Below are 22,951 nucleotides of genomic sequence, written 5' to 3' on the forward strand. Positions count from 1 at the left end.
GCCGGCCGGGCCCAGCGCGAGGACCCGCCCCGCGCGGTGCGGCACCATCGCCCTAGTAACCCGATGCTGAGCCGGGCGCGACCACCCGCTCTGAAAGGGGGAGGCCGCCGCTGGCGCTGTCGCTTCCGTCCTGCCGCCGCGTCCTACGCCGGTGCAGAATCGCTCCGGGATCGCCTCGCCGCTAGCTCTGCGCTTTCCGCCGGCGATGGGGCGCGAGAGGTGGGCAGCGGGGCGGCGAGCGGCGGCAGCGCGTCCATCCCCCCCCTCGGGCCGGCGCGCCGTTGGTTGGGCCCAAGAAGATGGCGTCGGGGCGCGGTGAGTGAGCGGGGGGGTGTGGGCACTGACGGACGGGGCTGGTTCCAGTCCCGCTCCCACACACCGGGATCCCGCGGGTGCGTGGGCGGGCGGCCACGGGCCGCCCCTGCCCTGGCTGTACCCGTGTACATCGCATCCCCGGGCGGATGCGAGGCGGGCCGGTCGTGGGCAGCGGCTGTCCCCACCCACGTGTGGTTGTTGCGCGGGTCCGTGTGTGGCTGTGTTCCCGCAGGGTGCGTGTGCCCTGGTGTTCCAGCCCCGCGCCCGCCCTAGCTGGCGCTGGGAGGCAGCGGCGACCGCCGGGAGGCGATGGGCGAGTGGGACCGGGTGTTCCGGCAGCACCGGCCGCTGCCGCCGCACCCGCAGCGGGGCCGGGCCCGGCCGCCGCCCCGCTCCGCCGCCTTCCGCTGCGTCCTCAAGTACCTGCACGGCGCTGCCCTCTCCCAGGTAGGGGCGATCGGCCCCGCGAGGGGACCCCGGCAATGTCTTGCTGCGCCCGCTGTTTCTGCTGAGTCTCACTATTCATAGAATCATGAAGTAGTGTGGGTTGGAAGGGACCTTACAGATCATCTCCTTCCACTCTCCTGCCATGGGCAGGGCTGCCTTCCACTAGACCAGGTTGCCCTTTCCAACCTACTGGCTTTGAACGCTTCCAGGGATGGAGAAGCCGCAGCGTCTCTGGATGACCTGTGCCAGTGCCTCACCACCCTAACAAGGAAGAATTTCTCCATAAGATCAAACCTAAATTGCTCCTCTTTTAGTTTAGCCCTGCTCTCCTTCTTATTCTGTCACTTTCTGTGTATATACAAAGTCACTCTCTGTCTTTTTTCTAAGCCCCTTTCAGCATCCCTGTCCGTGTGTGTGGGCCTGAACTCCCCATGATGGCTTTTAAAGCAAGGTGGTTTTGGGGAGAACTAACGGGAGATCTTCCGGAAGCACTAAGTTCTTTCAATCCCATGTCTTGTTACCTGTAAATCTGAGTTAGCATTTAATGAATTTTTCATTTAGTTTTTTGTTAGCTTAGGTTTTTTCTGGATAGCACTTCAACATCAGTTGCCTCTTTATTCTGTGCTTAATGCTCAGTTTTCCCACTTTTCCTTGGCTCTGTCATCCTCTGGCTTGGAGGCAGGTTCTGCAGCAACACGTGAAGCTGTCTGTGGCCATGCGCCTGATTTGGGCACCCCTTAGAAAACGGGAATTACCTCTCTTACCCAAGTGTGTTCTGAGCTTTGGGGACGCAGAGCTGGCTTGTCCCCGAGCGTCCCCAAAGCCGGTGTGTTGTGCCTTGCAGGGAGCCCAGTACCAGCTGCGCCTGTCCCTTTTCGATGCCACCTACCACCACTTCTTTGGGAGGACGTGGAGGAGCAGCTGGCGAGCTGCCAGCGCTGCCCCGCCGCGCTCGGCCAGGGCGACGTTCAACGAGGTGGGGGCTGCCAAGGAAAACACAGAACCAAACCCTTTTCCATCCCAGTGCTTCCTGGCCTTTTGCCCATCTCAGACTCTGCCCATTTATTAAGCTTTATGTATGGTTTATTGGGGAAACTGGGGTGCTGGGTTTCCTCTGAGGCTAGTGCCACCGTGTGCCACCTGCCGTGTTCAGAGCTGGCGGCAGAGAGCAGTGTTTCCCCACAAGTGGGAAGGAAGGGAAAGAGAAGCTGCCCACCCTCCTGCACAGCGCTTCTCTCTCCTTATCTGTGAACTAAACTCTCCCAAAGCCATGCTTCCATCCGCTGCTGATACCAGCAAACCAGGGTGTCCCTTAATGAGGAGACACCACTGCCCCGTAGCATGGCCCATGTTTTCCAATTCATAGCTCTGTTTGCACCTCCTCAGTGCTGCAGGTGAAGTGAAGCACAGCTCAGCCCCGTGCTCTTCCTTCCTTTACATCGACAGCGGCACTGAGGGGCGTTGACGTGTGCTTTCTCTCCCAAGTGTTTCAATACCGTCCCACCCCGGCCTGTTTTGAAGAGGGATGGATTAAAACTAGGGCAGAGAGTGCTGCAGAGAGAGCTGAATGCTGGGAGGAGCTGCCTTTCCAAATACATTCCCAGCGTCTGCAGGCTTCCTGGGTGTTTGCCATGTGTTTGGGACCAGTTAGCAGGAATTTTGGGGTGTTGGGGGACTGTGTTGCAGCCTCACTGTGGTGGCTGAATTGCCGGCAGGGCTCAGTGATCTGCATGTGGGGTGGGATCTTCCAACTGCGGGAAAGTCAGCAGCTCATTGTTGGGAACAGTTCAGGTGGAGCTGGAATTGATTTGTGACAGGTGAGGTCAGGAGGAAAGTCACTGCTCTCTGCCTGCGTGTGCTGCATGCATGCTCACCAGCCTCACCAGAGCAGGAAGGCATGAGGACAGGATCAGACTCTGCTTGTGTGGTGGGTTTTGTCCTCAGGGTCTAAGGGAGAGGAATAAAGTGACAGAAACTGCTGAGTGCAATCAGGAGGGGCCCTCAAGCTCAGTGGCACAGGGCATTCCCTGTCAGGGCTCCCTGTGCCTTTGCAGGGTGAGCCTTGCTCTGCAGGCACAGCAGTCAGGTCGTTAATCCAGCACCTCGCAATAAAGGCTAATGGAATAACGATTTATGTCCCAGGGTTTATGTGGGAATGTCTCTCTCTGTTATTCCTTCCTGACAGCCCATATTGCAGTAAACAATTTCCCTGAAACACTGTGGTAATGAGTTTTTAATAGAAAGATGAACCTAGAGTTAAATTCTCTCCTGGGGAGGTGACCTGTGTCCTGTCCCTTCCTGTCCTTAGGTCCAGGCTACTCCCATGTCCCTCCCCATTTCAGGAAGGTTTCCAACTCCTTTTTCCTCCTCAAATGCTGTAGGTGTGGGATGCATCAAAGGCCCATTCATTTGGGGTCTGCAGCCTGTGAGTTGCTCTGGAAAACAGGTGTTGGCAACAAAAAAAGTTTAAAAAAAGATGGTGCTTGAGGCTTTAAGGGCTGAGATTTTGTAACAGTGTCAGAAGTGATTTGCCATTAGCTTCTGTCTGGAAGTTTTAGTGGATGTTCTGGTTGTGCCACTGAGTGTCCCAGCAGAACAGGCATTGCTCTGCCTGCATCTGCCACTGCCAGCTCTGAAACAGCCCATCTCTGTCCTTTCCTGTCCCAGGTTGTTTATTTCCACACCTCCTTGAACCACCCTGGCATTGCTGCTGTCGTGGAAGTTGTAATGATGGCTAGGGAAGGGGATGGGGGCTCTCAGCACCTTTCCTGCGGCTTTGGAATCATCCCCCTCTTCCACGGCGGATCAGAGGTGACAGACCCGGCCACTGAGGACAGAGCGTAGGTTCCCCTGCTGCTGTGTGACAGGTCACACTAGGAATTGAGGTGGCAACATGCATGGCTGCTTTGGTGGGGTGGGGGGAAGGGTGGTCCTGGGGCTGCAGGAACAGAGACAGCATTTAGAAACCTGGAATTCTTCACTCTGAGGAAGCAGTGATGGGTTTGGAAGGAATGCCTGTCCTAATCCCTTCCCTAAAGGACAGGGCTTTTCTGGAGTGGGTTGGGTGGTTCTGCTGCTGAGCAGGGGCTTTGTGGAAGATGGAGATGTGCTTCAGGGTGGATTTAGTGACTGCTGCACATATGTTCCTTGCTTTCAGGCTGAAGCTGTACCATGGGACACCACGTGCCCTACTGCACCCACGCTTCCAGGACCCTGTGGAAAGTAAGCAGCAGCCAGAGGTGGCATCTCGGTCCCTTCTTGGTGGCTTCTCTTACCCAAATGTGTGTTGTATGTGTCTGCTTGATGTGAGACATGGTCTGTGCCCTGGTACTGCTCAGTTGATGTGCCTTACTTCCAGCTGGGAATGGTCTGGCTGGGCAAACACAGGTTTTCCTTTGCTCCTAGCACTTGTATTCACAGGTAATGATTCATTCAACACTGGGGCTGTGAAGTTGTCTCCCCAGTTTTGGTCATTTTGGGATGTTTTCTTTTCTTCAGAGAACAAATACATGACAGTGATGGAGAAGAGCCACCTGCAGTATGGCCTGAAGTCCCACCAGCCCCTGGAGGCAATATTTCACCTACTTCCTGAAAACCTGCTGATATCTGGGCTGCAGACTGTTCCTGGCTTGCTGCCGGCACATGGAGACACAGGTAAGGGCTCTTTCCCTTTCCCTCTGCCTGTGCTGCTCCTGCTTTAAGGCAGTGGGTCCCTGTGAAGCTGTGGGCAGGGCAGGCAGGGCACTGGGATGGGATTTGTGGGAGCACAGTGGTTTCTCTGCAGTGTCTCCTCTTATCAAGAGCATCTCCCTTGCATGGGGCCACAGCCCTCACGCTCAGAGCTCAGTCTGGAATCTGTCAAAATGGCTCAGTCACTTCCCTGTCTGTTAATTGCTTTGCTCCTAGGAAGCTTCTAGGGATAAGTGATGGTTGGTTTAATTACAGTCATTCAGCAGAATCTTAAAAAGAGCTTTTTCAGCTTGCTTAAACTCCTCGGAGGTGGGTTCAGCATCGCTGGGGCCTAGCAGGTTTGGAGGGATGAGCTCTTGCCCACTCGGCTTTTGTTAATCTCTCCTTATGGCACATTGCCCTTCGAGCTTCTGCAATTAAAAAAACGTGAGCTGAAGATTCAGAGGGTAAAAAATTCCTCAGAGTTCTGCAGCTGAATTATTCTTCAGCTTCCTGCCTGGAAAACCTACTGCTGATGGCTTTGGGGTTAGTAACTGTTAGTACTGAAGCTGAGCAAGGTCTTGAAAGCAGCTGAGTCCCTGCAGGTGTTCAGGCCCGTACTCAGAAGCTGAGTGGGCAGAGCCACTGCTGGCACTGCAGGACACCCCAGTACAACAGTGGTGGCTTTCTGTTTGCTTGGGAAGCCTGTGGCCACCACCTTGTCTTTCAGGCGACTGCTTGCAGAAGCCCCGGCTGATGAAGACGGTCACCTGCTATCTGGAGCGCCTTTTCATCCACTTGTACCCTTCCCTGGAGGAGTTTGAGGAGGAATTGCTGGATTTACTGAACAGTGATCGCTTACTTCAGGTAAGTAGAGTGCTGTGAGGGTGGTGAAACCTGGCACAGGTTGCCCAGAGAAACTGTGGCTGCCCCATCCCTGGAAGTATCCAAGGCCAGGTTGGACAGGGCTTGGGGCAATCTGCTCTAGTAGAAGGGTCCCATGGTAGGGGATGGAACAAGATAATGCTAAAGGTCCCTTCCGATCCCAACCATTCTGTGATTCCATGATTCTAGGTACTGCCAATGTGGTTGGGGCAGGGGAAGGCACGGTGTAAAGCAGTAATTCTAGTGTCTGGAATTATGGGTGGGGTGAAAAGTGTCAGGTAAGTGATACTCATGCATTTGTTTCTCTTGGAGTCTCCAAATTTTTTTTTTGCTGTGGAAGCCTTTAGCTTATTTCGCTATTGGATTAGTACGTGTGTGCTCTGTGTGGGCTTTGTTTTGACACTTATAAGCAGAATTTGGGTTTGCTTTGCTGTGGGAAATGCAGCGATAAGATGCAGTGTGTATCGAGTCCATCTCTTTGGAGTGGCAGCCGCTGGCCAGGTCCTTCCTTGCCAGATTTGCACCATCTCTGCCATAAAGACAAAAGATGTAATATCTATCATCTGCTGCGTGAATAGCTCCTGTTTTTTGAGTTTCTGAAGGGTTGCCTGTATTCTTCTGGTTGTGGTCAGCACAGGGAGTGCTGCCCAAGGTGGAAAACATTCCTGTCACAGGCTAACACTGCGCTGGATGGTGAGGAGGTGGTGGTTCGGGAGCGGCGGCTGCACGTCGGCGTCCACAATGGCCTGCGCTTCGTCCGGGCACCGCAGGTCGCTGTGCTGGTGCCAGAGGCAGAATTGTCACCAGGTCGCTGCCAGGGGATGCCCAGCTCTGGAGCCAGGTAAGGGGTTGCTCCTCTGCTGCTGGTGCTGCTTCCCTCCTGCCTCGGATGCCTCCCACAGCCACTTCTCCATCCCACACAGGGATGCAGATCAAGCCCTAGTGCTGAGGAGCCGCATCCAGCTGAGTGAAATGGTCCCTCACCCGGCATTCAGGGTCTGCTTCCAGCTGGAATATGTCTTCTGCAGCACAGCGAGAGCTGGTGGCAAGGTAGGGCTGAGCGTGTGTCTCTGTGCCTGTGAAAGAGCAGGGATCCATTCTGGAGGAGTGAGCCCTGCTGAGGGATTCCTTCCTCTGCCCATTTCACTGTCCTGCTTCTCCAAGTTGCAGTAGCTCCTTGTTGCATGTCTGTGCTGTGTAATGCAGGGCCCTGCAAAGTGTCTGGGTGCCTTCCACAACACTGCAAAAACAACCTGCATGGCTTGGAGAATTATTTTAATAACATGTGGTTGCATTTCTTCACTGTTTATAAGTAGATGGAGGAATGTAGCCTGCAGCATTCCCATAGTGTTCTGGCAAGTTAATTTGGAAAATTTCAGCTTTTGTAATATCAAAAGGGCTTTTCTTTAGAATTTAGTATTTATGCTGAAAAGAGGTTAACCCATCCCACTTTTTTTTTTTTTTTTTTTTTTTTTGTTTTTGCCCTGAATGTTGAGGTTTTTGTGGGTGCTTCAGCCTGATGTTCTCAAATTGTAAAGGCAGGAGAAATCTCTGAGGGTGGTCTCTGCAGTCAATATACTCTCACCTATTTACTGATCATTTACTAACATCTTAGTTTAACCTTTCTGCAGGTTAAACCCAGCTCAATGAGTAGTGTGTATCCTCTCCAGAGACCTGGTGTTGTTGGAGCCATCAGCTCCTGGCTAGCTGAATCGATTGCCAAGCGTTTATTAGGAGGCTTTAATTGTCCTACTAAGATGTTCATTGAAAATGTAGCAAATGCCTCTTGTTAAGCTGTCCAGAGCCAAAGTAGGGGAAATGGGCATTTATAAAGCAGGATGCTTGTGCCAGACCAGAGGGATTTGTACTGAGAAGGGAGACATTCAGCTGTGCTGTTGGAAGTTGTTGTTGGGTCCAACTCTATTGGAAAACTGAAGCCCAAGGTCCCGCAGAGATTTGGGGTTCCAGAAGCAGATCTGTTTGGCTCTGTGGGGAGTGCTGTCTGGGGCAGCAGTGGAGCCAGTCCTTGTGGTGCAGCCCTGGGGCAGAGTGGTTAATCCCAAAGCTGCTTGCAAAGCTGATCACCTTGTCCTTGTCCTCTGTGCCATAATTAGCTGTGAGGGGGATGGTGGGTGCTGGCAGAGCTCTCTCTTGTTTCTTTGCCCCTCTTTTGGTTTGAAGGAGGCTGTGGATGGGCTGGGTAAGTGGAAACCTTTCCCCTCTGACAGGGATGGGGGTCCAACATGTATCCCTTTGTGCAGCTGCTTGAGGGAGGGGTTACAGAGGCATAAGGTCCTGGAAAGTGAAATGTCTCCAGAACGGGATGAAGAGCACTGGCTTCCGTGATGCCAGAGCCGGGTGTGAGGAGGTCCAGTGGGGGATGAGAGGCAGTGCCTGTCTGGCAGTGCCTGTCTGTCAGCACCCATTCCCGGGTCCTGGCAGTGAGGTGTGGCTGCCTGGTGCTCACTGTGCTCCCTCACCCCCCAGGCCCTGTCCGGCAGTGCTCGCAGTGAGGCGGCCGACATGCGCTCGGTGCGCTGGGCTGTCTGGAGCCCCGTCCCGGGCACCGGTGACACGGACGTCATCCTCCCCCTGCGTGGTGGTGCCCGCCGTGGCCCCTGCCAAGCCTTGGTCTACCGGACCCCACCGAGCTCCCGGCAGGTAAGGGCGTGCTGGCCCGTGGCAGCTTTGCCTCCGGTGTCAGGGCAAGGGAACTGCTGTTGGAGGCACGAGGAAGGCTGCATGTAACGCACTGTCTGAAAGCATTTTCGTTGCCAACTTCAGGGGAAGCACATGGAGTCTGGGACTATCCAATTCCATGTTTCCACTGATTCGGAAGAACATCTTGTAACTGCTGCGAAGATCCTATGTAAAGACAGGGACGAGTCGAAGAAGCCTCCTACGCCATCGCTGAGTGAGTGTTTTCCAGATCGCTGACATTTAAAATACAGAGTGTGGCACTGGTGTCTGCTCAGGAGAGAAAACAAGACTTCAGCGAGTTTCAGCAAGCTAGTTATGAATTACTGGAGTGAAGCAAGATTTTGTCAAGTTGAATTCAGCTCTTACTTTTTAACTTGCAAAATTCCCATGTGGTAGTATTGCTGAGCCACGTGCAAAATCCCCAGGGATTGCCAGCACTGCCCCAGCCTGCTCCCATTCTGGGTCACTGCGTGCAGTGGCCACACCAGCAGCACATTCTCGCTGCAGGTACTGCTGCTCCTCTCTCTGGACTCATAGTCTCTCCAGACATGGGGACAAGAGGCTGGGGAGAATTAATCTGGTTGTGCCACCACTGAGGGAGTGTGACAGCAGCCTGGGTTGGGTTGATGTGTGCAGGATGTGTTGGTGCCTGGCTGGGGAAGAGCAGGCAGTCTGTAGTTTGGGGGGCTGTGTGTTTGGGGTTCCAGCACCTTTCTGCTCTATTGGAGGTAGAAGGAAAAATGCTGTGGGCTTGAGTTTGGGCATGAGGCTATGTCCATGCACTGTGCTCCTAAAAATCCTCTTTGGCTTCTTTCTCTCTCATCCCCCTTTTGTGATTGGTGGGAAGCAAACTCCCCTTTCTTTGCAGTGCTGCTCCTGCTGGGGTCCCAGCTGTGTTTCGGGGTGATGCTTCAGACACCAGGCAGTGTTTCAGTGCGTGTCACATCTCCCCAGCTCTCTGATGAGCCATTTAGTGTCAGCCCATGGGCCAGGCAATGCCCGTTACGGTGGGTTGCTGTTCCATGCCGGTTCCAGTGCTGTGGAACCACAAGATGGCAGTGGCACCATGGCTTTGCTGTGACAAATCCTGTGTTTCTGCTGGTGAGGAGCCAGGATTGCTGCTGGGAGGGGCTTTGGAGAGGAAAGCTTTAGTTGGAGATGAAGGGGTCTCGTAATGTCAGGGTATGTGGGGTTCAGCTCCCTGCAGCACAGGCTGCATCATGACTGGTACCTTCCTGGTGCTGCTTGAAAACTTTTTCCTGGTTCCTTTCAGCTGTAGGTGGCTGGGATGCTGATGGAGTTGTGGTGTGGTGAGGTGAGAGGGAATCATGTGCTGACACTGAGCTTCCAACCTGGTGGTGGTCTGGAGTGCTCTGGCTTGGGGGAGTGTGCTGAGCTGTGGGCTGTGTCTCTGGTGAGGGGAGATCCCCATCAAGGTGATTTTCAGGGACAAACTCCCTGGCATTTCCCAGCTCCATGGGGCTTATGGCACCAGGGAGGGCTTGCAAGTGCAGCGGTGATCTCAGAGCTGTGCTTCTCCAGCCTGTGTTCCAAGGTGCTGAAGAGACTATTGGGTTAACTTTTTGTAGAGCTCTGTTGAGAAACGTGCTGCTGCCTGGCCCAGGGGAGGCCAAGAGCTTCTTCTGTCAGCTCAGATGCTGGTGTTGCTGCTAGATCTGTCCATCCTCTTCTTAACACTAGCCAAAGCCATCCTGACTGGAAGGAAACAATATTTTAGGCATGAGGGAAACGGGGTGGTTTCCTTTACACAGCAGCCAGCATGGAATAGCTGGGATATATGTGGTGGGGGAAAGCAAATTAAGGTCTAAGCATCACGTGGATGCAGAGATGGAACATCTGTGCCCCTGCTCTGCTGCGAAGGACCCGTGGCTCCACGGCTCAGCGAGCTCAGCTGTGCTGGCGCGAGAGAGCAGCCGAATATAAACACGATAAAGCTCCCACCGTTTCGGGGCACAAATGCTCGAGCAGTTGAAGGGAGTGACAGAAAATAACAGAGAAGCGATGAAAACCTTAAGTATCCTAAAACTTTCACGTCTCATTAAGCATCCCACTTAGGCAGCATCGCGTGGCCGTGAGGCACCGCGGCGCTGTCAGGGGATGGGGGAGCTGTTGTTTGTGGCAGAGTTAGGCTGATTCACGGCAAAATAAAGGATGGATCTGGAGATGTGCTGTGTTAACCCCCAAGCAGCAGTCTTATTGGGAAATAAGTCAAAAGAAGTGTTTGGGTGATGGTAAACTGCTTCACTGCGCTGTCTTCAACCCTAAAATTGAGAAGGGCTGGTGGGAGGACAGTTTGGTGGCAGTGGGTGCAGCTGCAGTTATGGGGCCTGGGGGTTTTGGCTCCTCTACAGCATCTCTCCTGTCCCTCTCCACAGGAGTGCCAGCCCCACGACGAGTGGCAGTCTCCCCACGAGGACCAGGGGTAAGTGCCACATGCACCAGTGAGTGTGGGTGGTGGGCAGCAGCATTCCCCAGGGAATGGCCCACATGTAGGATGTGCTTCTGGACCCATCCCCTGTCTGCTACAGCCAAGAGGCACCAAGTGTCCTCAACTCCACCTCCTCCAGGCAGTAAACCAGCTCCTGCCTGTGATGTGCTGGGAGAGATTCCCTGTGCTCTTTTCATACTGCAGGAGTGAGGGCAGCTCTGGTTTTTGACAGCCCAGATTTGCTGGGTGCTGTTGTCCCCGGTATGTGCTGACAGAGACGCATGGTTTGTTTGTGCAGAGCTCCCAGGATTTAAGCAGAGCTGTGAATACTGAGAGCCCTCTTTATGCTGTTTTATATCTTGATGCAGGAATCAATGCACGCAAATATTTTTGATGAAATGAAATGAAATGCCTCATAAGGCCACATTAAGCAGTTTGATCTTCCTGCTGCATGTGCTCATCCCTCCTCTTGCCAGGGAGTGAGCAGCAGGGAAATGGCAGCGGAGGTGCAAACCCTTGTGTGGCCAAGTTGTACCACTTCTTGGTGGAATGACAACACTGGGACATGTGGTGGCCGAGCTCCTTTAGCACAGAGGGGCTGCTGGCTCAGCTTACCACAAGGGCTGCCTCAGGGGGCTGCCTTGTGGCTGCGGCTGCTCACGCTTGCCACTCTCTCACCAGCTGTCCGTATCCCAGCTCATGGCCTCGCCACGGGGCACAGGCCGGACCCTGCAGCAGGATGGGGCCATCACCCACCTGGAGGCCGACCTGGGCTCGCCGGACGCAGAGCCCTGTGCCAGCGACCAGCTGCGGGCGCTGCCCTTCACCCCGCTGCAGCTGCCCATGGCTGCTGTGGGGCTGCAGGCATGCAGGTGATGCTCGGCTGCCCCTCCCCAGGCTCCTGTGGCCCCATCACCTGGCCTGCCAGGGTCCCCACGGCCCCATTTGTGGAGCTCACCCCTATTTCTCCATCAGTTCCCACGTGTCCCTCTCTCGTGCCGCGCTGGCGCGCCTGCACGCTGCCGGTTTTCCAGACATCCTGGACCGCAACCAAGAGCCGGTGGAAATCTCAGAGCCAGTGGAGCTGGGCAGTTTCAACCTGCGGCTGGAGGAAGCTGACCCTCTGCAGGGCAATGAAATAGTCCTGCAGTTCCTGGCTTTTGGCAGGTGGGATGGCAGCTCGTGGTCTTGTGTGGGCAGATCCCAAAGGTCTCCTGGACAGTCCTTTCTAAATTCCCCTAACCCTCTTCCCTGCTTGGTCAGGAGACGTCCTTGCAGAGGTGCCTCTTCTTTTAGCACTTGCTTTTGTCCTCCCTGGGCACTTTTAAGTCATAATCCAATCTTTTTAAATTGGATCCATGAGCCACAATGTGATGTCAGAGATCATTAATGCAGGGTTTCTCCAGAAATGCAAATGGAGTTGGGAAAGTTGGCACCCAAGGGGTGGCTTTGGCTGGATAAGGCCCCGCTTCTGTTTTTTCCATGGCTGCCACTGTGCTGTGGGAAGGTAACATGCTGTCTTTGCTGGGCGCCTCCACCACAGCATATGGCAGGAGACAGCTGGAATTACAAAGATTTTTGGGAAGTTAAGGCAAACCGTATGGCGGCTGTCTTCAGAAAAGTCCAAATACTTGTGGTGCTGCCAATCTTCTCTTCTTCTTCTGCCTCTTGGCATGTGCCAAATGCATGAGTAGCTCATGACAGAGTGGCAGCACCGTGCCACAAGTAACCCAAGCCCCTCTCTCTTCTCAAGAGATGCCCAGGGCAGCATGGAGGGGCTGTGGCCAAGGACTATCTTCCTCACCTTCCAGTTCTACCGTTTCCCACCGGTCACCACGCCCCGGCTGCAGCTGGTCAGCACAGAGGGCGGGCTGGCAACCGGGCTGGCTGTGCCGGCGCAGCTCCTTGTCCGTGTCAACGAGGATGGGACCCTAACCAGTAAGCTCTGGTTTTAGCATCCATGTGTGGCTGCTTCTCTTCTGTTGGGTGGATGAGGGCTTGCCTCTGGCCCAAGGGATGGGCTGGTGTCTGTTAATGGCAAACTTCTGCTGGTTTGCACATCATGGAAAACATTCAAAACATCCAGTGTTTGAAGTAGTACACAGTGTTGGTTGTGTGAGGTGCACACTGAGGCTTCCCACCAAGCCAAGTGCCATGTCTGTGATAGTGTGGTGTCTTGCAGGACCACCGGGCTTGCAGCTGAAGTACATGGTGGATCCAGCTTTCCTGCGGCCCGGGGAGCAGCGCTGGTTCCTGCGGTACCTGGCTGAGCACAGCCTCCAGATTGATGTCTGGGATGGAGATTCCCTGCTCCATTTTGGGTCTGCTGCCATTAAACTGGAGGTATTGGTTAGATTGAAGGTCTTTTCCCATGGCTGGTAATGCTGAAGGGCCCCCTGCCCGTGTGGAGTGCTAGGGAAGAGCCCAGCTCTGCCTTTGATCCTGTGTTTAGATGCTGTTGCATTGTCCTTGAGTCTTCAGTAATGGAGATGCTGTCAGCCCCTCTGTGTAACCGAATCTGGTGTCAGCTTGACAAGCCCCCAGTCACAGGATTTGTTATCTTTTCCTCCAAAGTGATGACAAAGCATTAACTTTCTTTGCCCTTCCCTATAACTCTGGCAGTATTCTAGCACTAAGCCCTGCAGAGTCAGGACATCCAGTGCATTCATACCCAGACCCCTTGAGCCCTCTGGACCAGACTCCCCAGTAACTCATTGCTCCTTGCCCTGTGCCCAGCCCCTGCTGCGCCAGGGCCAGACGGCCGTCAGGACCTACCACGAGCTGGAGGTGGCCACGACTGAGTACGAGCCGGACGGGACGGTGATGGGCCGGGAGGCTCTGCGGCACGGCGCCCTGCGGCCCCTCGGAGTCCGTGTGGCTGTGAGGGGCCGCCTCCACCTCTGCCTGGCCAATATTGGTGAGAACCCACTGCTCATGTGGCCCAAAGGCTTAGGTGGGGCACACAGCATGTGTGGGGCTGTACCTGAGTGAGACCCAGGCTGGTGGGGACGTCATCCTTCCCAGAACCTGCTGGCTGCTTTTATTTTATGTCTTTAATTCTGTGTCCTATAAATGTGCAGTGACTCCAGGTTTTAAAATCTTATCTTCAGAGGAGAGATTAGCTCCATATAAGATATCTTAAATCGTAATTTCCATACTTTGCCTGCAAAGGGCCGATAAGCTCCTGGGAAGGAGAATCTGAGATCCACAACCCAGGGAGTGGTTTAACACACACCCTGACAAAGAGCTGCTGTGCCAGGACAGCAGCTGCCCTTTGATTGGTGTTTTTCCCATCCTCTTTTTAAAAAACAATTCAAAATACTGTTAGAAACAGGATGGTAAAGCTTGGTGCCCTTTCCCGAAGGATGGGGATGGGATGTGTAGGCTGGGCAAATACCTGGTGGGTTTAGAGCCTTGTGTGGCTCCACTTGGCACAGCCTTTGTGGGACAGGGGAGATGCAGCAGCACGTAGCCATGCAGGGAGAGGCAGAACTCAGAAATGAAAGCAAGAGCTGGTGAGGGGCTCATGATGGTGTGCTCCATCCCTGAGCAGGTGACTGTGTGACAGAACAGGCTCTGGGGAGCATGTGGGGCTCTTAGGGCATCATTGGTTTCCAGATATTCTCTCCTGCTTGTGTAAATTGGCTGAACCAAGATGCAGGGAAGTAAAAATTTGCAGTAGATTTTATAACAATGAGAATGGATGGTTTCCACTCACTCCTGTCTCTGCTTGTGGCAGGTCACCCATGCGAGGAGACCCCAGAGCAGCTGCCATCCCATTCCTGCATTGTCACTGCACCAGACACCACTGTCACCACCCCAGGTGGCAGGGGGTGCTCCCTGAGCACTCCTGGTGGTGAGTCCTGCTGGGGCCTGGCCTGTGCCCTTGTGGGTTGAGGTGGGCAAGGTCTCTGCTGCTGTAGTGCCATCTGTGGCCCCTCTGGTGCTCCCCTTTCCAGCCCTGCGTTATCCTGGGGACTGCAGTATCTAGGGAGTCCTTCCTTGGTGCCATGGTGGTCTCTCCCCACAGGCAGGAGGACGGCGTGGGCACGGAGGCTGGTGGATGTGGACAACGAGCTGGAGGCCGCACTGCGCAGTCGCCGGCCAGAAGTGAGCCTGGCCCCCTGGTCACCCTCAGAGAGGCCATGTGCACCCACTGGCTGCAGCACGTGGCGGTGGCGTGGCTGCACGAGGGTGCTGGTGGCAGGAGGGCGTGGGGCCAGACCTGCGGTGTCTCGGGGCTTATGGTTCCTTCCCTCTGGGCAGGGCTGGCCAAAGCAGCGTGCCTGGGACCTGCAGGTCATTGACTCCTACCGGAATCACATCAAGGGAGAGTGCATCTACCAGATGCTCAGCCAGGCCATCACAGCCACCCGCACTGTCCACGCTGTGCTGGGGACAGCTGAGTTCTTTGAGTTCGCCCTGAAGAACCCGTATGGCGTCCAGCACACCGTGACCATTGAGGTCGACCACCCTGAGCTCAGGTGGGGGCTCCCCTGTGTGCCTGGGGAGATGCCAGGGTGGTACCAGCTCCCTCCCAGTCCTCACCAGCACCTCCGCTGCTCACTGCTCCAGTGTCATACTGGACCCGAGGGAGTGGCGCCACTTCAAGGAGCTGACCAGGAGTGTTACACCGGTGGAAGAGGATATGTTCCATCTCAGTGAGGATCTCAAGCCTCAGGTCTACCTGCGCCCCAGTGAGACTGTCCACATCCCCTTCAAATTCCAGACCTTCTCCGCAGACCCCGCCATGGTTGCGGCACAGGTAGGCATGGGCCCCTGTTTTGAGTACCCTGTTTCTGGTACAAAGTGTTCCCCGTGGCTGTGGTTACCATCACAGAGCAGGCTTGAACAGCCATGGGGAGCAGCAGCACCTTGAGGGAACTCACTCTTTCACCCCGCAGGGGCCAGCTGGGCTGAGCACTGGTGCCAATGAGAACACTCACTCCCTTGGGAAGAGTGGAGCCAAGCAGACAAAGCTCATCCAGGTTAGGGAGCCGGGTGAAACACTGCTTGGGGGGCTACACGGGAGGAGCAGAATCACTGGAAAACCCCAGCCCTCTCCTGCTGGCCCCCGGGACAGGTCTCCTTCCAGGTGAGCAGGGGGAAGCCCATTGCACTCCTGCGGGTGAAGGTGGAGCCACAGCCCCATGTGGTGGACCAGACCTTTCGCTTCTACCACCCAGAGCTCACCTTCCTGAAGAAGACCATTCGGCTGCCTCCCTGGCACACTCTCCCTGGTGAGTCTGTGGCGTGCCTTGTGGGACTTGGGCTCTTCTCTGTTAGTCATCGTCTGTAGTTCATGGAGCCTTTCTGGAAGCACAGCAGCATCCAGAGAGCACATTGCTGCTTCCTCACGCCTTCACGGCCCTGGGCTCCTCGCTTGCTCTCCATCCATCTTTCTCTGTTAACTTCAACCCGAATTCCCTACACCTGCACACCCGTGTGGTTTGCTGGTAGGTCTAGCATGAGGGGTTCTGTGTGCAGCTGCATGGGGCACAGGGGAAAGGCACAGGTAGAGCAAAAGCTGAAGGTGATTTCCTCGGTCCCTTGTCCACAGGCACGCCAGTGGGGGTGCCGGGAGGACAACCTGAGATGTTCGTTCGCTGCAGCGACCCCGACATCATTTGTGAAACCAAATCCTTGGTATGCTACACTTTGGTATCGCTGTTCCTCGCGTCCTTCTCCTGCAGATTGTTTGGGTTGGCAGAGAGCTGCCGATGTGGGTGCAACCACAGAGCATCCCTGTGTACCAGCCTGTGGCAGTGACACAGTGGCAGCAATGAAGCTGGAATTGCTTTTTATTCCCAATTAAGAGGAGCTGTGTTGTTTTGGCGGGGGAGGTTGAGCGTTGCCCCTTATCACATCATACAGCAGCCTGTACTTGCTTGTTCTTTTGAGCAAGTACCAGATGATTCAGATGCTGGGGAAAAACAGCCTTTTGTTGGGTTTTCTGCTGCTTGGAGTATCTGCAGCCATTGGCAGTGGGTGGGGGGACGGTGTGTCCTTGGGGTGCACAGCAAAGCCTGTCTCTGCTGAAGGATGCTAGAGTAGAGGGGCAGCTCCATGCCCAGCCCTGCACCATCCCACTTCCTCCTGAAGCAGGAGGCTCTCCTGGGTTGGCTCCACAGCAGGAAGAGATGGAAGGGAAAAATAAACCTGGCCATGTCCATGCAAATGGCGACAAGGGATAGTTGCTAATTGCTGTTGCGGAAATGCGTTAGTATGGTAATTGGATTAGGGCTTGTTAGAAAACTTGTGGAAAATTTGCCAAAATTTGATTACAGATGCAGACCTGGAATGTGATAGTCATTTGTATCCTCTTTTGTAATTAAAAATACTGGGAAAGCTCAGCCAAGCTGTATAATAACTTAATAACGTAGTTTAACGAGGTACCGAAAGCATCTGCTTTCGTAAGGGAGTCGGTCATAACTCCCTGATTAATGGGAAGACACCCCTGGGGTCTTCATTTGCTGGCCAACTGCTGGGACAATGCTCTGTTGTCTATGCAGGGGCCTGGCGAGCCACAGGACATCTTTCTCAAAGTAGCCGGAGGACCAAGCCCGCAGATCAAAAAGTTCTTTGTTGCTATTTATACGTAAGTAGCAGGACCCCAAAAGGGTGGGGAGCGTTGACTCCCATGGTGTGTGGCGAGCCCTGTCCGTCTGTCCATGCACAGGGACGCCTGGCTGGCAGCACCTGTCCAGATTTGGCAGTTCTACCTGCACTCCCTGCAGCGCCTGGACGTCGCCTGCACGGCCGGGCAGCTCACGCGCCTCTCCCTGCTGCTGCGTGGCACCGCGGCCCCGCGGAGGGTGCAGGCCTTCACTTCCCACCCCCAGGAGCTGGAGGTAACCCCCGTGGTGGGCTAGGGGCTGGCTGGCCCGGGTCAGCCCAAAGAAACCCCCTCCAGAAAGCAAAAGGCAACCCACGCGGAACTGTGAACAACTGAGAGCCGTAAAGCGTTTGTGATAATTATCTTTTGATTAGAGTTGTCATGTGTAGGATCATTGGCGCGAAACCCCGGAGGGCAAATTATCTGCGTTAATGAGACTGTCTGAAGACTCTCAATTTCTTTAGAATTTGCTCGTCCGTAATTGGAAATGTGAATAATAAAAGGCAGAAAAGCTCCATTGCTGTCCTGTAAAGGAAAGGCAAAGGCTCCTCAGGCAAAGCCTGTGTGGTGGAACCCTTGGTCTGGGGAGGTCCTGGGTGTTCCTGAGTTGCTCTTGTCCTTCATGAATTAGTCCCAGAGTATTCATGGGACTGGGAGGTATGGGATTCAATAGTGATGGAACAGAGGTACAGGTTTTTAAGAGCAATTGGGTCTAATTGATGCTCCAAGCTGGACTTTTCAGGGCTGTGATCAGCCGTTGTGGGTGGCTGTACCTCCAGGTGTTGTTCCACAGGTGGATCCGAACGGTGCCTTCCTCCTCCCTGCCAATGGCATTCAGGACCTCTACATTGGTGTGAGGCCACGGCGGGCTGGCAGCAAGTTCATCTACCTCAACCTGGTGGATGTGGAGTCCCACCAGCTGGTGTCCTCCTGGCTGCTCTGCCTGTCCTGCAGGCAGCCTCTCATCTCCAAGGTACGGCAGCTCTTGCTGCTGTGAAACGTAGTGATGGTGCCGGATCAGTGGTTGCAGTTTAGCCCATAACTTGGGGCTGTCTCCTGCTTCTTCCTCTCTTTCCATCTGTGTTTTTTTTTTGGCGCTTGCCATCATAAACACACATTTAGCCCTTGGGGTACTTGAATAATCTCACTGAAGCCCCTGGTAGAATATCTTTTAGGTGGTTTTGGAGGCAGCTTCATGCTGAGGAGCGGCAGCTCGGAAGTATTCCCAGTTGTGAAATTAGAGCTGCAGCATGCTGCTTTCGATTAGCGCTGTGCTGGCAGAGGCCTTGCCTCAAAGACAGAAAATTAGATTTCCTGGCTAATGTGTTTCTTCTAAAAATGTTTTCCTGAACCTCTTGGTATTGGGAAAGGTTCAGATTGGCATTTACACCAGTGTCCCATTGTCCTGCCACATGCTGCTTGGGCTATGAGGTGTTAAGAGAATCAGAGTAGTTGGGGCTGGAAGGGGCTGTTCGGGTTCATCAAGTTCATCTAGTTATCTGAGCACCACAGCTCTTCCTGGGAATGAGAAGGAGCTGGCTAGTCTCTGCTGCTCTCCCAGCCCTTTGTGCTTTGCAGTTGTAATTAATTGTTGCTTCTTTTGATCAAAGGTGGGTTCTTTCCGCTGGCTGGCAGAGCGGATGTGAGGTGTGGGAGGGGAGGGCAGTGTGTGGGAGGCAATTCTCTGTGGTGGGTTTTGGGGGAGTGCCCGTTATTGCTGCTGCCCGCCCTGCCATCTGTGCCGCCTTGCCACGGCCCCTGCTTGCCCCACAGGCCTTTGAGATCTCGCTGCCTGCGGGAGGTGGGAAAGGCTGCAACAAGCGCATCACCTACACCAACCCCTACCCCTCGCCCCGGCTCTACTTCTTATGCACCAACCGCCCTGACCTGCTGCAGTTCAAGGAGGACTCCTTCGAGGTACGTCCTGCTGCCGACACGCCCCCCTGGCCAGACAAGGTGCTGCTGGGTGGGTGCTGGCCGTGAGGGCCACCTTGGCTGGGGGAAGGCGGGCACATGAAGGGGCATGACCAGGTCCTGCTGCCTCCTCCAGCTCTGTCTCCCGCAGGTGGCGGGAGGGGAGGTGTACACCATCGGCCTGCGCTTCGCCCCGAGCCAGACTGTGGGGGAGGAGGAGATCCTGATTCACATCAATGACCACGAGGACAAGAATGAGGAGACCTTCTGTGTGAAGGTCCTGTACCAGTGAGGCTGCCTGCCTGTCCCTGCAAAGCTGCAGGTTCCTGTGCCAGCCCAGCAGCTTCATCAGCACCGCCTCGGGGGTGGCTGTGTCTGTCTGAGGGTGCTCATGACCCCACATCCCCTGGCTGCCACCTTGCCAGGCTGGGGGTGTCTCTGTCAGTGGGATCCCTGGGCATTGCCATGAGTGCTGATGGTACCACGTGGCTCCATCTGCACAAATTGAGATGATTGGGTGTGTTTGTTACGGCACCTTGTGACTGCAGGATCTGTATTTTTGTTAAGCATGATGATATTTTAGGCACTTTTAATATTTTTTTAACTTAAGATGTTTGCAGATTTGATTCTGCAGAATATTTTTAAAGTATTTTATATTCAATAGTGAGTTTTGTACACACTAAGGCAGTTTTGCGGTTTTTTTGATACTTTTTACTCATCCTTGATCCATAGAAATTGCCGTGCACAACTGTCAGAGTGTGGCAGCATTTTCTTCCTGAGGAGGTGGAAATCCTCAGCATCCCTGTCCTGTGGAGATGAGTCCTGGAGGTCCTTTGCATCACCCCCATCCCCTGGAGCATCCTGGGGGTCAGGGCAGGGACCATAAATGGGACTGGGAGGGTAGGGCAGCCCACCAGCTCTGGAAATGCTCACTCTCCACAGGCCTGAGGCTGGTGAATTAGTGGCCCCGATAAAGTCGGGTGCCGAGTTCCTCTGCCTCCCTCGCACTGATGGGAAATGACAGCTCATATTTTAGAAATGATTATACTGTCTGCAGCACAGAGAGGCCCCGAAGTTGGGTTATTAAAGTAGATTAGCTGAATAATTTTTATTACATTTTCACACAACAATATTTCTTGAGGCTTATGAATGAGCTGGTGCTGTACCTGCAGCACAGGGAGCTCGAGTGGTGAATGATGTGCCAGCATTCAGGGGATGCCAGCACAGGGACTTGAGCTGAGCTGGTGCTTGAATGGTGCTGCCTGCTCCCCTGCAGCACATGTCTGTGGCCCAAAATCTACATAACTGTCATTAAGAAAAGCTGATAAAACTTTCCCCGTAGGAAATGCAAATGCCTTGTGTCCCAGCTGCTTGGCATTATGGCCATGGCCCTTGGAATTGCTGCTGCCTCTCGAACTCAAGACCAATGTGGGGGCAGCTTCCTGGGTTCCCACTTGTTAATGAAGTCATCCCTGCTAATGACAATGAACTTGAGCACCCATGCCTGGCATGCAGCTTGGTGTGCTCTTCCCATTTGCATTCTTGTCAGGAAGGAAACTGGATTCCAGTAATGACAAAATTAATTTGCCCTAAAAATCTTGTTTTGTGTCTCATCACCGAGGTGTGCAGGGAGGGGAAGGATTGAAAAGCCCTTTCCATGGGTTCAGTAATTCTTGGCGGTGTTGTCCCTCTTGGAGCAGATGCAGATGAGACCTTTTGGGGACTGGAGTGTCACTGCCTTGGCAAAGGCATTGCAGGAATGGCAACAGAGGAGTAAGGAGAGCAGGGTGACCTGGCCCCAGCACCTGGGCCAGGGAGGGGCAACTAAAAATCTGCAACTAATAATGAGAAAATAACGTAATGAAAAAAAAAGAAAAACCAACATAGGAGTTGGGGTGAAGCTCCTGCAGCAGCTGAGGGCCCTTGGGAAACTGGCTCTCAGGATGCCCAAGCCTCAGCAGGGTTTGCCGCCAGCCCAAACTTTTAAACCCAGCTTGTTTTCCCCATTATGAGGAGGAAATTGTGACTGCCTGAGAACCCTCTAATTAAACAAAGCCTCACCATAATATTTGCTGGGAGCTCGCCAGCCCTGTAATATGACATTACCGGGCATCTTTATTAGCTGAAATGAGTATTTAGCGCCTCTGCCAAACCGAAAGCTGATTGAGGCACATGGAAGCAGCATGGCAGCATCCAGCAAAGGCTCCTGCAACCTGCTGGTGGGGCAGCATCACCCTGGGAGGCTTTGCACTGAGACAAACCCTTTCTTGGTTATTTCCATGTCACCCAAATCCAGCCCAGCAGCCCCAGCGTGGGAGTTTGGGAGGTTTATTCCCTGTTTCTTCCTCTTGTCTCTCTGAAAGCGCGTCACCAACTTGATAAAACCTGATTTAATGGTTACAAAACCCAGAGATAAAGCTGCTCTTAATGGATTTCTTTAAGATCAAGGCTGTCAAATAGGAGGCTCAGAATCCTTTCTACAGTGAGAGCGACTGTATTAAGTGCACTCAATCACACCCAGGCGAAGGTTCCTTAAGTGAGACACTGGCTGGAGAAAATGCATTTTATTAGCGTCTCTGGAGAAAGGAGTCTGGCAGGAGGGCTGTGGAGCCTCTGAGCTGCAGTGGCTGTGCTCCTGTTCAGCTGCAGTGGATGGGATGTGAAGGATTTTGCAAAGCACACCCTCACTCCCTGGTTAGTCCCGCAGAGAGGAGGGTGATGGGTGCCATGGTGACATTGCAGGAACTGGCCTAGGGGAGAAAAGCCCCCCAGGGAAGGATGCTCACCTGGGGATGGTGCTTACAAAACACACCTCAAACTCCACCCTATGGAGCTCAGCCTCTGCAGAGTCTGATGGAGAGTGGGGCATCCAAGGGGGTCATGCTCAAAGGCTTTTGGAGGTGTCAGATGGAACTCACCCCAACCGAAGGGAAGGGTGGAAGGAGCAGAGTCTTGGTAGCTCTGGGCAGACCAAAGCTTAAAATACAGTTTATTTCTTCATAACAATTTGCAGCTCTATAATGAGAAATTTGCAGCAGTTCTAAACTGCTGGTTGCTTTTAAATCATTTCCCGTCTTTCTGTCTCAGGCTTGACATTTGATGATGAATTGAGTCTCTGTGTTCATTTACCTACTGATTTACTGTACAGAGGTGGGAAACCGCAGCCACCTTAGTGAAGGTCAACATGAAGCATTTGCCTGTAATTTCCAAATACCATTAAAATATGTTTTTAAATAAACGTGTGGGTGCTGTAGGCAGTGAAGGCCCCTCTTGCCAGGCTGATGCTGCAGGGGATTTTTCTGGGTGGTGAGAACGGATTTGTGGGAGCACGAGCAGATCACTTGGCTCACCAGCACGAGGGTACATCAGACTGCACCCCAAATTCATGCTTAGAGAGCACTTGATTTTAGGGGGACTGACAGCTGCTCCCCACCTCCCAGATTAGCATCAGGTTCTCGTCCTGCTTTCCCCTGGTTTGCTGAACCCTGCACTCATCCCTGGGAAGTTGGAGGGAGCTGCCCCACAGCTTCCCCTGAGATGCTGGCTTTGTCTCCTGCTTTGTCTCCTGCTGCAGGACCTGTTGTTTTGCGGCTGTGAATCTGTTTGGCGGGTGTGAGCAGGAGGTTTGGCTGCGCAAATGTCACTCAGATCTTATCTCAGGGGAAACATCCTTCAGTAATTACAGTAAATGAAAAGTCCTGGAAGTGAAGTCTTGGAGGCTGCAGCCTTCTGTTTGTCTCCAAAGTCTGAAATATATGTGGAGGGAGCTGGGAGCAGGAGGTGCTGGTGACTGCAGTCCCTGTGGTGTGGGGATGGTGTCAGGGTTTGCCTTCACCCAGGGTGCAGGCAGCAGGATGCTCTGAGCTCTGCCTGCATCAACCATCTGCCCCCTTGCTGCAAATTAATAAGCAAATAAAAAAAAAAAGAAAAAGTCTCTCTATGGATAATTTGTGCAC

At 53.8% G+C, this 22,951-nt stretch overlaps 1 protein-coding gene across 3 annotated transcripts; it reads left to right on the top strand.

Moving 5' to 3' along the window:
• The first annotated feature begins 358 nt into the window (after positions 1-358).
• Positions 359-22,233, top strand: NPHP4 (nephrocystin 4). 3 transcript variants are annotated; one of them, XM_053963014.1, is made up of 28 exons: positions 359-762; positions 1,607-1,738; positions 3,430-3,602; positions 3,920-3,984; positions 4,261-4,416; positions 5,162-5,298; positions 5,991-6,157; positions 6,240-6,366; positions 7,804-7,977; positions 8,101-8,230; positions 10,413-10,459; positions 11,147-11,337; positions 11,441-11,632; positions 12,219-12,403; positions 12,648-12,808; positions 13,202-13,382; positions 14,205-14,321; positions 14,496-14,575; positions 14,732-14,949; positions 15,041-15,230; positions 15,370-15,453; positions 15,549-15,705; positions 16,026-16,111; positions 16,978-17,063; positions 17,145-17,316; positions 17,875-18,054; positions 18,855-18,998; positions 19,147-22,233. In XM_053963014.1, the coding sequence occupies exons 1-28, from the start codon at positions 625-627 to the stop codon at positions 19,285-19,287; spliced, it is 4,011 nt and encodes a 1,336-aa protein (XP_053818989.1). In that variant the 5' UTR covers positions 359-624; the 3' UTR covers positions 19,288-22,233. The 3 variants fall into 3 exon arrangements, with proteins under 3 accessions (XP_053818989.1, XP_053818990.1, XP_053818988.1); XM_053963015.1 differs by having other exon boundaries at positions 11,162-11,337; XM_053963013.1 differs by lacking the exon at positions 359-762 and having other exon boundaries at positions 1,391-1,738.
• Positions 22,234-22,951: the final 718 nt, after the last annotated feature.

The sequence above is a fragment of the Vidua chalybeata genome, chromosome 22, assembly GCF_026979565.1.
Source record: "Vidua chalybeata isolate OUT-0048 chromosome 22, bVidCha1 merged haplotype, whole genome shotgun sequence".
Lineage (NCBI taxonomy): Eukaryota > Metazoa > Chordata > Aves > Passeriformes > Viduidae > Vidua > Vidua chalybeata.

Bases quoted from the DNA above. Each gene is read 5' to 3' on its own strand.
- NPHP4 (XM_053963013.1), top strand. From the start codon at position 1,391: ATGCTCAGTTTTCCCACTTTTCCTTGGCTCTGTCATCCTCTGGCTTGG. The intron at 11,338-11,440 runs GTGATGCTCGGC...TTTCTCCATCAG, and splicing joins GTGGGGCTGCAGGCATGCAG to TTCCCACGTGTCCCTCTCTC. The intron at 15,454-15,548 runs GTTAGGGAGCCG...CCCCCGGGACAG, and splicing joins AGCAGACAAAGCTCATCCAG to GTCTCCTTCCAGGTGAGCAG.